We start from the raw sequence: 13,730 nt of genomic DNA, 5'->3' as shown, positions 1-13,730 counted from the left end.
TCACTTGACCTTTCTCTTGTTTCTTAAGATATTTAATTCTCTCCTTTCCTCGAAGCGTTTCTAAAGATTGAGAATCACTTTTAATTTGTTCCCTTCTTTTTCTGTCGTATTCCTTCTTCTTTAATTTAGCTTCTGCTTCTGTGACTTTCTTTTTTCTTGCCATATCTTTCCTATATCGCCCTAAAAAACATACAACAGTGAATTAACCGAATTTATTAAAATATCTATCATTCCCTCACCCCCCCGTCGGTCCCTCACCTACAAATCGTATGGGGAATGAGTGCGAGGGAATGACGAAATAAAACGTTACGTATAAAAAAGCTGTGAACGTGACGTTACTTTTTTATGCCAATACATACTAATTAAATACCCCTAAAAACACATACGATAAGTAGATTATAATGAAAAAACAAACTCTTACCTTTTCTTAAAACGGTGTGAGGAAATGAGGAGGAGAAAATGTAAATTAGAATAATTAGAACTTTAAACTAAATTTAACGATACTGTTTATCACTGACACTCAAGTTCGCCATATTATTTTTATAGCAGTGCTGCCACTTTACTAAAAATATAACGCTGCGTTCAGTTTGATTTAAAATTTCGCTCTAATTTCACTGTCATTTAAGCTATGAGGGAATGATTAGCTTTTTAAGGACACATTAGAAAAGTTAATTTGTGTTTCTCCCTTAGTATCTTTTGACAAATATTCATTTTTAAAAAGATATTGTTGTTATAAATGAATAAAAAAATTAATTATTTAAAAAAAAATAGAAAAGTCATGGTTAATATTTGAAAATGTTTTAAATTTCGGTACTTGAGACACGATGAGGGTATGATTTTTGAGGTGTATATTTAAGAATATGTTTTTTATTTATAACAATGGAAACAAAATTAATTCATGATTTGTGCACCCAGTGATGTGGTTTCATGGGAGAATCTTCTTAATTTTACCTTTCAGTCCAATTTTATAGAAATCAGCAAGGACAACAATTTCGATTTTTTAAGAGAATCAGCCATATTATATGAAAATATTATAATTTTCGATGATTCAAATGATGAATCTTAACTCACATAACATCATAACAATTAACTCGATCAAAAATCAAACACATTTTTTAATGAGTTTATTTTTAATGTAGGCCAACAGTAACTTATCACCAAAGTAATTAAGATTTTGCCATTCACGAATCCCTAACCTGAATTAGAAATAAGCTTTATCAATTATAGAGTCTGGTCACTAATAAGAAGAGTTATCGTAAATATCTTGAGACGATGAATGTTTCCCGATACCAATAGGTCTCCGACTGGTAACACCGATGCACTTTGAACTTGGGTGCCCGTCTGCAAGGAGGTGAACTCTTTCGTTTCACACGGTCTTTCTTATCCAAAGAGTTCAGATAGGTTTGCCGCCGCGGTTCTCTTAAGAATACAATAAAATCCACCAATGACGTTCCTGTTCTCATTATGTCGTGTAATTCCATCTAGGAACTAAATAGCTCCCTGAGAACCAGGGTAGGCCGTATTGAATACATTGGCTCTGTCTTATATCAGAGAAACAGCGTTAAAGCCGGTGCGGATAAAGCAAACGAACTATGCAAATATTCTTATCTTATTCCAAATTATGTCTTTGTTCAGATTTCAGTTAAACGTTAGGTCCTTGAAGTAGTAGTACAAATACTTTAATAAAACTGTAACGCCTCCACTAGTGACAGGATTAGTTCATTATTCACCCGCAAAATCGGAATTGCTATTCAACTACATTTTGCGATTGGCAGCATGCGTGCTGGCATTCCATGCGGTCATGATTTTTACAGTTTCTATTTATTTATTTTTATCTGTATGTAATTAATTAATATTAACATTAAATAACTTCTTTTTTTTTGTCATACAGGAGGACACGAAGCAGTCATTACCTGTAGAAGATCCAAGACAACTTGAAAAGGTTATTCTTCACCTCGTAACAAACTTGCCTTCGCCGCAGCCTGAAGACACTCACCATAACCCCTGTTCCATTAACGGAGAAGTTTCACCATCACACCTGGCTATTATACCTCCACAGCGAGAACGTATACAGAAGGCTATAGAGAAAAGCTATAGTGTTATTAAAACCATAGATATGGCAAGTAATAGGGAATGGAAGAGCAATAAAAATTTACCATCAACGAGCTCCAAACAACAAATCGAAACAAGTGAAATGGATACACAAGATGATCATTCGGATATAATCAGGGCTCTATGTCTGGGAATCTGTCAAGGTCCACCGTGTACGTGTATCTCGGATAGCCCTGAAGATACTAACCGGATATTATCTCCTACAGAGAATGATCTGTACATGAGTTATTTAGCGGCCGCCCCACCAACTGTCAACGTCGTCGATACCAGTCTTACCAATCTGAGCGACTCCCGAGATTTGCCAATACAGTTCAATATCTCCAGCTCGAGCTTTTCGTCCGATTTATTTTGTGAACAAGAAAGCAAACCGTCATGTTCACGAACCTCTGGAAAACCAAGAAGAACTGAACAAGCCAGAAAACCAGCTGGGCCGAGCTCTCACTTTTCACCACCAATTATCCAAGAACGTCGAGTGATGTCGCCATCCATCAGAGCACCAAAGCCTTACGTAGAACCGACTCCCGGAACATCAGGTTTGAAAAGACAACGTAAAGTTGATAATAAGAATGTAAACAAAAGAAATGTTCATATCGGGAGTCGCTCAGAAGGGCTGAAAGACAATCCCGACTTTGATTACATGTTAAATTTAGCGAGTAAGTACTCGTTTCTAAAATGGACAATTATTCACGCGCATCCAATCCAGCAGTCGTTAACAACCAGTTCCTAATCATGAATAATAAAAATTATGTTCATTTGAAATAATGTATTGTTCATATTGTTTCAGTTGAGGACAGTTACAACCTAGAACGAGGCAGAATTACTCCGTCCAACACAATACTGGTAAGTTTATCACTCTAAAAATATTGATTACGAGAAGTTTCCGTCACTTTAGATATGAACATGTAGATTATATTTCATAGGCATATTACGGTATTATGTATAATTTGATATCGATAGATAATATGCTATTTTGATTAGCTTAGGTTAGGTTAGGTCTAGGTAGTCTGAAAGGTAGTGTTATAGAAAATATTATGCGATGATCATAAAATAAGATAAAGTCTTAGATGCTTCTTGCGACTTTGCTCGTGTTGATTAAGCACTGTCGTGCTTCTGTAACATTTAAGCCACGCTGAATAATCTTACAGAGCTAAGCCAACAGCACGGCAAATCATACCTTAATATCCACAATCATTAAAATCAACAGTACATTTGTAAAATAATCTCGATGCTCTCAGCACGTCAGACATTATTAAATTATAGCCATTATTGTTTTTAATATAACAAGAGAGTGTCAATAACAGCTTTATCATCAGTGAAAATTGACTCAAACAACATCAGTAATTATCATGTCGTTATTTAACAAATATATTAACATTTAATTAACCGCACAAGTATTTAAAGCTCGAGCCGACTAAGCTGTTATTTAAAACCTTTAATAAATATTTATTTGACGTTATTTTTGAATAAGCAACTAAAATTTTTAATGTTTTTTTACATGCAGAAACAAATGTTAGAGGTAATTCGACTTAGAATTGATATTTAAAATATCTATACATCCAAATTGACTTAAATTGGGAGAATGCGTCAATAAACTTAATTATAAACGGTTTTTACGTATCACTTAGAATATAATTTTTATATAGCAACCCATTATGTCAAGTTGGATGTTTGTGTATATTTTTTCATAAGAGTTTTTTTCAATTCTCAGATAACGGAGAACATTTTAAAGCATTTCATTTAAAAATAATATACAGAACACTTCATTATTTTTTTATGTTCACTTATTATCACTAAAAATAAAATCAAAAAGAAAATGAATTCGCCCTTGTGAGGCTTTAATAGAACGTAAAAATATAGGTATATAACAAATTCATATACGTTTTACAAGTGCATTGCCCAAAATTTCTTCTCGAAATTCTACGCGTGCAATGTTTTAAAAAATATCGATTAGTATTAGACTAATTGGGTACTGTACATTTATGTGAGAATTGAAAAATATATGGATGCTATTGCTGTTTTTATTCTACATGCTATGCGATGTTAGTATTTTTAAATTATTATAATTTTTTATGTATGGGCTGCTGCGAAATCTTTTTCACATGAAAAAATATTTCTTTAAATGTAATGAGGTACATAATGCATGTTTGTATGTGAGTAAATATGTACACTTGAGTCGTATGCAATTAATGGTTATTACTAAACATAAGGAAAATAAGTGTAAGTTTTCCGTTAAAGATACATCTCAAAATCGGATGTTTCCATCTTCAAATATATTTTGTATGACTTTCTTATGAGTACAAAAATATCCGAACACCGTTCTGAATTATCTGTAATCTTCGACGCTGTTATCAAGGTTACATCAACAAAGACCTATAGTCACACTACTTCTTTGATTATTTTTTTTTAATTTATTAATGCTACACAAATTTATATAATCAATAAAATATAACATTGTATAAATATAACTCCAACAATGATAATTCAGTATAAAACAAATAAATTAATTTTAAAATCAACCTCATTCAATTCAACTTGTTCCTGTAATGAATATTTTGGTATCATTATTCTATGTGGTGATTAGTGCACTCGTATAAAATTTAATGCTTCGTATGTGTATTCAATGTTCGCTTTCGTGAAAATTCAAATAGTCCCGTAATTAATAATGTGAAATACATAAAATAATTTATTACAGGGTGACGATGAGCTCGTAAAAACAATAGATAAAATCGAAGCAGAAGACGGTGTCGATAGTCGTAATCTGACTATTGATAATTTTACCGAGCCCGAAGTAGATAAAACTACACGTTATAAGAGGTACTCGAGAAAGACCAGGGATACGAAAAGAGCGAGCGGCCCCCGAATGACTCCCCCCGATATTTATGAGTTTAAGGACGATGACGTCAACTAGTGTAAGACCTCTTAAGTGTCTACTTATGCCTTTGACATTCTTGACACTTAAGATGAAACCTTTTAAATATGAATCTTACACTAAAGAGGGACAATTGTTATTTGAAAAAACATTTATTAGTGATAGTGCAACTAGTGATTGACATTTAGTATCAGAACTAGACGTGATAAATATATTTTTAGTGATACTATGCTCTTCAGTAATACTGTATGAACGCTATGCTACGTATAACATTGGATTAAGTAATGTAAATAACCGAAGATAAATTTAACTAAAAAACTACAAATTTAAAAAAAAATCAAAATTTCAAAAAATTCAAATTTAAATTGGACAAAATTTCTTTAGTTAATACTTTCGAGTTAAAAAAAATCAATTACGTCTATAATTTTAGAACAAAGTAGACTTTTTTCCTAGTGATAATATAGTTATTAATCTTAAAAGAACTATCAAATAACCTGCAAAATAAAAATATAATCTAATCACCTTCTATATCAATGTGTACTTTAGTGTTAGTGCGACAACTTTGTTAGATTTAAGTGATGTTATTATCAACTGTGAACTCAAAGAGAATCTGATAGTGAATAATATAAACTAGAACATAGTGATCGTTAAGATATTTCTTATTTTAAAATTAAAAACTTTGAACAGAACACTAGACAATTTTAAAATGACAAATATACAAATTCAAAAAAAATTTTTTTATAACTCTCAGACTGATAAGTATTTTCGGTGGTAAGCATAGAGCCGAGGAACTGTACTAGGTCAGAGAATTATAACGGAATTTCTAATGGCTATAACAAATTATAGATTATTGAATACATACCGAGGAGACCTTTGATTAAAAATAAACCAACAGCTAATAGATGTTTGGAATATTTGTACATATATTAGACTAAATTCAAATAAGATTTTACAAACTAAAAAAGGTGGATGAAGATAAAAACCAGCATGAAGCTTTGATATTAAGCCTTTACAACAATTAATTCAAATAAAATATATAATAAATAAATAAAATAATGTTAAAAAAAATCTACTTTTTAAATCATCAGGGCCAATTTTCAAATCATAGACTTTCTAATGGTGGTCCAAATAATGATTCGATAAAAAATAAATTAAAAAAAGAACGATACGTTCAGACTGACATACGAGAACGAACTACAGTACATTAATTGAAATATGGTGACAGTAATTAGTACTATGTTGCAGACAAATATTATGATATTATATATGAAAAAAATTGTTGAACAACAAATTTGTTATCAATTAACAAGAGAAACTCCAGTTAAACACTTCGACTGGATAGACTGGATTATCGAAAAGAAAAGACTGCAACGAAAAATGTAAAATTTACATCGAACTATTTGTTTTTAATCCTGGAGTACACTTAAAGATATATAGTTAGTTTCTTTGTAAAAAAACAATAAACCAGAGTTTATTGAGAATGATACAACATCAAATATTGATCTTCACATTTCTAACTTTAAATTATGGAAAAAATATAAAAAAGAATAAAATTCTCATCGGTGCAAATTTATTAATACATTTTTTCGAAACTAAATATAATTTTTTTATTCTATTGACGGTGTAACTATCAATATTATAATATATTGATAGCTGTGAAACTCGATTCAAATAATTGTAACACAAAATGTAGTCATTCTTATATGTCAAAACAATTAATATTGATAGTATAACTATCATTGAATTGTTATTATATACTATATAAAAATAAACTATTCTGTCAATTAAATCGTAATTGTCGCATATTGACAACGAAATTGTGCTATTACAATAATATGGGATAGTGTTGGTAAAAAAATTTGATGTATAGCTCGTCCACAGTGATTATACAATAAAAAAAAAATTTCAACATATTTTTGGAATAGTACAACTATTCGAAACTACTTATGCAAAGGTCTTACTATGGATGTAATTATTAAAAAATATTATTGTGAGTAAAATAAATATTAGTGACAACTTTTAAAGTTATGATATAAATTGTTCCTTTCGTGTGATTTCCAAAGACAATTATTTATACCGTGTTATTTATATTTCCAAAACGTTGTAAATATCTTTATATGTTTATAATTATGATATTTATAACGTTTCCTCTTTAAAATATTTTTTATTATTATAATGACAATCTCATTATATCGAAGTTATTTTCTTGTATTATTTTGTATAATATGGTTATATTTAGCCGCGTGGTTCCGGCAGAGTAGAATAGAGCCACCCCATCTCGACCCGTGGGTGTCGTAAGAGGCGACTAAGGGAATTTCAGTAAGGCATCGCCATCAATTGAATGAACGCCTCAATAACCCGTTCGGTGGCGGGAAATAATCACACCAACGTCATAATACCCAAGGAGGGTTGGCGACAGGCAGGCAGCCGGCCGTAAAATACTGCCAAATATTTTGTTTTCATTTAACCTAAATTAATGGGATTATTGTTATTATTATTTTCTTTAATGTAATAATAATTATGACAATGCTCTTTATGTCTAGGTTCATATTGTTTTGTAAACATAAAATTATTTGAAAATAAATTTTAATTACAAATTAATATATTTTCACGTTGTATGAAATTGTATTTTATGTTTGAGCCTAGACATAGACATAGATAAACCTAGGTGCACTAACTGTGTAGATATCCTCCACTACTCTTTGAAATCAGAACACTTCCCAGCTCCAGTCGCATCCTGAGTGCATTTTCTGAGTTGACCTTACTCATTATCGAACTAAGATTAAGTTACATGTACTTTTAAGTTTAAAATTATCGAACAAAAAAATACTTATGATCTTTATGATTTAAGGAAACATGTTAAGTGGGTATAACATATGAATACCAAATATTGTTTTAATTATAATCACGTTAGAATAAGTCTGCACTTTATTTACCAAAGGCTTTTTTTTTTCATTTACTATTTATGGATTTCATATTTCATTAAACTAGTCATAATTCGGCTGTTTGTTTAAGAATCTTTATTTCAAAATTAATGTATAATTAAATTTCAATTAATTCGGTTAAACCGTTATCTAACATAGTTTATATGCAAAGACTGATTGCCTCATAATCTATTGATTTATTAACTCATTCAATTTATTGATTACGATTTGATTATATTAGCATTTGTTAATATTAAAAAAAATACTTTTGCCATATTTGATGTGTGTATTGCAATAATGTGTTATTGTTATGATTTCAGTTAAAAATATAATTTTAATTTTTCATTTATTTACTTAAGGTTTTCTTTTATAGCTTATTCTAGTTTATTTTGCGGTTTGTAAGGTTTAATTTAGGTTTCTTGGTCCGGGTAGGTTTAGCTTATTTTGTTCGATGTTACGTCTCTTCAATTATTGTTTAAAACAAGAATTATTAAACAAAAGTAAGACACAAGCTTCGAATTTTTACAATTACTTTCTCTTAATATTATCAAGAACAGCTTGTCCGCCTTCTAATTTTCATAACAAATATATTGCATATTTGAAAATAGTTGAGTTCTTTAATGTTTTGAGCTGCTGGAAATTACCTTTGATTTATGTAAAGAAGAATAAAAAAACATTTAATGTATAAATATCACCTTACATTGGGGTATTAATTTTATTAAAACCAATATTTTCTTACATCCTTGTTATTTTGGTTTTTTTATTTAATTTTTTAAATTATAATTTATAACAATTGAGGCACCAAGAACTGCTTAATCTTTCGATTGGACTAAGGAAGGAATCAGAGGGAATGGAGTCGCCGTATCATCAAAATAACTCATGTCGGCATATTTTCTAATAAGGTTTAATTTTTATTTATAATTGTAAATATTTAATCTTTAAATAAACGAGAAACTAATTATTGATATCTTTTTCAGTAGTGGAGAATTTCACCGTCTCATCTCACCATTATATCATCTCGTCGGGAATGTATAAATTCAGACTAGGATCTGAAATGTTAACAAGATGAACAGGTGATATGAAAATGTACGATTTGCCAATTAAATATTGTATTAAAGTGACAAGTAAGTGGTCGTTTTATGCGGCAATATTTTCACAAGTCTAGTTGCTTGTTGAGGCAGTTATTAGTTTGCTATGCGCCTGATAACTCTCATCAGGTTGCTACCACCAGTACGGCGCCCTATTGAGTACATCATCGTGCCCTGTTGAGTATTTAGTGACGTATGTATGTAAGCACGGCCGAAACACTCATAGACTCAGCGGGTTTTTTCTTTCTATGTGATTATTTATGCAACATACAATATCATATTATAATTCGAATGTATGTATATATATATATATATTTTTATCATCGTTTGCGTTATGACTGCGTTGCGAAATACTTATTATAATTTATGGAAGGCGAATTTTATAATTATTTACATATTTCAAGATTTAAGAATCATTTAATTTGCATCAATCTGTATTTAATTTTGTTTTTTTATAGGCTGAAAAAGCTGCTTCATCGGTCGAAAATCTAAGGCCGAAGAAGAATCAATATCGTCACCTCGTCACAAACGCTTCCTGACCTCAGCATGAACATCATAATTAGTAGAATTCGATAAATACTTAAAATATTACAGTAGTTCTAAAAAATATTACAGTAGTTCTAAAAAATATTACAGTAGTTCTAAAAAATATAACAGTAGTTCTAAAAAATATTACAGTAGTTCTAAAAAATATTACAGTAGTTCTAAAAAATATTACAGTAGTTCTAAAAAATATTACAGTAGTTCTAAAAAATATTCTTAATTCAAAGTACTAGAATTAATGACTAGAAATGTGCAACGTCTAATTACTATAATAATCTTAATGAGTATATGAATCTTAATATTAATTAGGTAATAATTGTAGTTGAATAAAAGATAAATTTTATCCTTAAAAATAACAGTAGTACTTATAACGTAGAAAACATTCTTAAAATATTTATTGTAGATTTAAAAAATTTTGAGTAGTCTTTTCTGTAAGAAATATTAATGAACGCATCTTGAAATGATTTTAACAAAGTTTTTTTTTTTATAATCTTATCGAGTTTAACGTTATGTTCAGGTCTGTGGGGAAGGTCGGTACAGTCGTAATCGATTTGTATAGGCGCACAATCCAATCAACGACGCGTCGATCTGAATTTAAAAGTAGAATTATTTCAATAAGAAATAATTTTTTCTCCATGTCCGTAACTAATTTCGTTCGTACATCTTTAATTTCATTTCCTTAACTGATACATCTACAAATGTTATTTTTCACTCTGCTATAATTTTGTTTAGGAAAGATAAAATACAACTTTGTAAGTGCAACGTTCTTGGGAAGTAACCACTGACTAATTATTCTATCACAGATCAGCAATACTTTGTATTGCTGTCTAGCGGTAGAATAGAGAACCGTAACACAATAACACTTTGTATTTCTGTGTACTTGTTTGAATGTTGAGTGAGCCTGTGTAATTACAGGCACAAGGGACATAACACCTCAGATCCCCACATTCCTGTAGATTGACAACGTATTCGTAATTGGAGAAATATTTTATACTTTTAACTTAAATAATCTCAATTTTCAATATGCACAAAAACAATATATTTGACCTTTTTCATATTATGAGCCCAAATATGAGCCAGCGTCAAATTTATATTATTTTCTTACAGAATAGCTACTTCATATAATCATATAATAAGTAATTAAAATAAATTTTGCTTAATCATTACAGTTCACTCATAGAAATGCAAGGGCGAATTCCCTCGATAAAATAAAACGACTACTGATTCAAACTCGAAAGATATATCAGTTCATAAATTGAATATATTTTTTTCTTTTACTAACAATTAATTTAAAATTATTTTTCTATACTAACTCATTGCAAAATAAGTTTTCAATATCCCAATACAGATATAAAAATATTTAGCGTTTTGTTTACACTTTGAATGTCTGAACATAAGTAATTATGTTCATAATCATTAAAACAAGTTTTCTCTAAATTAAGAATACTTTGCAGTGGTTCTTGATCTAATTGTAGTCGAAGGTCAACCAACAGCGACTAAAGCAAAGAAAACCGTTACAGAATTGCATAATATTCTCACGGAATGCTTCAAGTCGCTTCACGTAATACGTACCGACCACAGGTTGAGAACCACTGATGTCCAAAGTGGGCATTCTTTGGCAGCTCATTGATAGCTAAATATCCATCTTCAGGACGTCGCCGTCTAAGAATAGTAATTAATTAATAAAATAATGTCTATTAATATAACTTACTTTTAATTCAAAAATTGTAATTCTTATTATTAAATGTAGCCGATTAGCGATCTTAGATTTCTGAATTACTGCATAGCAAAATTGATTAAGAAAAAAAAATTAGTATGTTAATTAATAATTTTTACTGATGTCTGATCTCATGTAACAGTTATTATGGATTTTTTGTTATATAATGGTCATTGACACCAGTGACCATTTAAGAATATCCAACAGTAATACTTCATACCAAATACCATTAATAAGTATATATATATATTATTTAAATTATAAGAATTTATAAATTATTATTCCAAAAAAAATCTTAGAATTATATAAAAATTTTTGTTGCTCGAATGAGAGTTGTAATTGTTAACGTTACTTTGTAAAATTGAAAAGCATGGTTCACAGTTACTATTAATAAAATGATTCATCGATATTATATTCGTTAGTTATTCAATTTTAATGGTCGTATAATCCAAAATTATATCGACATAAGATACTGTTGGATATCGTATTATGATTTATGTATATCTCGTTGCAATACATTAATTATGCTTTTCATTAAAATATATTTGAATATTTTGCTTCTATTGTAGTACGATATTTTTCACCGAAAAACTTTGTAAATCTATGTAATTATTTTTATTTTTATGGCGATATTAGATAAAGGTAATAATATTTATCTTAAGCTTACATATGATCTGTAGAGGAAAATATATCGAAACATACGTATTTTAGTCTTAAATTGTATAACAGTTAGATATACCAAATTATACTTAAAGAGTAATTGAATATGATTTTCATAGTTTGTCCATTTTTAGCCGACTACGGCCAAGCAAATGACTGTAATATATTTACTGAACTTTCATAACCTGGGTTTTACACTTTGAGCCCTGTGTAGAACCCAAGTGTATCTTAACGTGTCTTAACTCGTCACTGTTTGACAACAATGTCAAATCAATAGTTAATTCACAGTGTAAATGTATAATACAGATGTTGAGCTTCGTCGTAGTCGCATTTTAGTAATTTTAACGTTGAAAGATTGATTATTATTTAAAAATATATATTGTTAAAAAAACTACCGTTTTAATTTTATAAATTATATTAATGCAATTCAGGGTTGCCATGGATATTATTTTTTATTGTTGCTTAAAAAGTTTTCTAATGTAATACTTACCTTATGTAATCATTAAATGTATGTTCAGATAACTGATATTTTATTTCTCATTCATCACAAGTATTATTACAAATGCAAAAGAGAGTTTGTTAATTTGTTAAATAGTTCAAGTCTTGACTATTAATCTGATCCTCATTCATTTTTGGATACATGTTGTGAGACGTAGAAAAGAATATAGGCACACCTGTTCCCCCACCCAATAAACGCGGCCGAGGCCCCGGTTTAAAATCGAACTTGAATGTTCAAAAAATTGTGCAGATTCAAGCCAATCGGACTCCACCGATAACAGTTATTAAAAGTAAACATTGGGATCAGAGAATCCTAATGTATGTGATGTTGTCCAATATTTAAACTAATATTATAACATTAGTTATAATAAGCGGGCACGTCGATTACAAGAACATCAAGAGACCAATGATGATATAAGTTACATTACAATGCCCATAGCATTTTCCTTTAACTTTTCTCACAGATAAAAACTAAGAAATTCACATCCCAAAAAATAAATCGTTAACACTTACACATTTAAAATCTATTAGTTTTAATTAATAAATTTAAAATAATATTATTCATTAAAACGTCTAATGATTTGAGTTTGAGAGAATTGAATTTTTAACCAAATAATGTTGAAATTAATTTGATTCCTTGGAAATATTACATTATGAGTAAACTAGGCGTCGTTAATTGCGAAACATTCGCATAAATAGTCCGAATAATGCAAGAGGTTTAGCTATAAACAATACAAAACACTGAATGTTTGATTTCTATTTTCCGCTCGAAATTAAACACGCTAATAATAGGATAATATCAAATAATCGAGTTTACACAATGTTGACTAGACTGATATGACATTTTGCGACATTTCTATTTAAACGGGGACTCTAGATATCTGACGTAATATGATAGACTTGAATAGCAATTATTATAAAAATTTGAAACAACTATGAAAGTTAATATATCAAATCAAATCAAAATATACTTTATTCAAGTAGGCTTTTACAAGCACTTTTGAAACGTCATTTAACGAATTATTATAAATGAAGCTACCACCGGTTCAGAATGTAGATTCTATCGAGAAGAACCGGCAAGAAATTCAGTAGTTATATTCAAAAGTCATATAAGTGACAAAAAATATTCAAATCAAGAATGTGAATATTTGAATAAATTGTATACTTACAATTGATTGTTAAAAAGTAACTAAGAACTGAAATTAGATTTTTTTTTTTTTTTTTTAATTAGTATTTTCCACATAAATGATATATAAATGAATTCGGACAATAAACGTAACGATGATGTTACGAGTGACACAGGATATCTACAGGTAATT

The 13,730-nt window shown here is 29.5% G+C and overlaps 1 protein-coding gene across 6 annotated transcripts in view; it reads left to right on the top strand.

The window, feature by feature from the left end:
• LOC113404222 (hypoxia-inducible factor 1-alpha-like) overlaps positions 1 to 9,619 on the top strand; it is an 87,044-nt gene extending 77,425 nt beyond the window's left edge. The window contains exons 8-11 of one of the 6 annotated variants that reach the window (XR_010309882.1): positions 1,892 to 2,645; positions 2,897 to 2,952; positions 8,883 to 8,991; positions 9,452 to 9,618. Coding sequence is in view for 3 of the 6 variants with exons in the window: in XM_026645060.2 (XP_026500845.2) it covers positions 1,892 to 2,765; positions 2,897 to 2,952; positions 4,805 to 5,020 (1,146 nt within the window). In the remaining 3 variants the exon portion in view is untranslated. Of the gene's footprint in view, positions 1 to 1,891; positions 2,766 to 2,896; positions 2,953 to 4,804; positions 5,244 to 8,882; positions 9,030 to 9,451 lie in introns of those variants that run through there. The other 5 variants (XR_010309880.1, XR_010309881.1, XM_026645062.2 and 2 more) reach the window with 5 other exon arrangements.
• Positions 9,620 to 13,730: the final 4,111 nt, after the last annotated feature.

The sequence above is a fragment of the Vanessa tameamea genome, chromosome Z, assembly GCF_037043105.1.
Source record: "Vanessa tameamea isolate UH-Manoa-2023 chromosome Z, ilVanTame1 primary haplotype, whole genome shotgun sequence".
NCBI classification, from domain to species: domain Eukaryota; kingdom Metazoa; phylum Arthropoda; class Insecta; order Lepidoptera; family Nymphalidae; genus Vanessa; species Vanessa tameamea.
The sequence above is the reverse complement of the archived record's forward strand: the minus strand, read 5'-3'. Positions and strand labels throughout refer to the sequence as shown.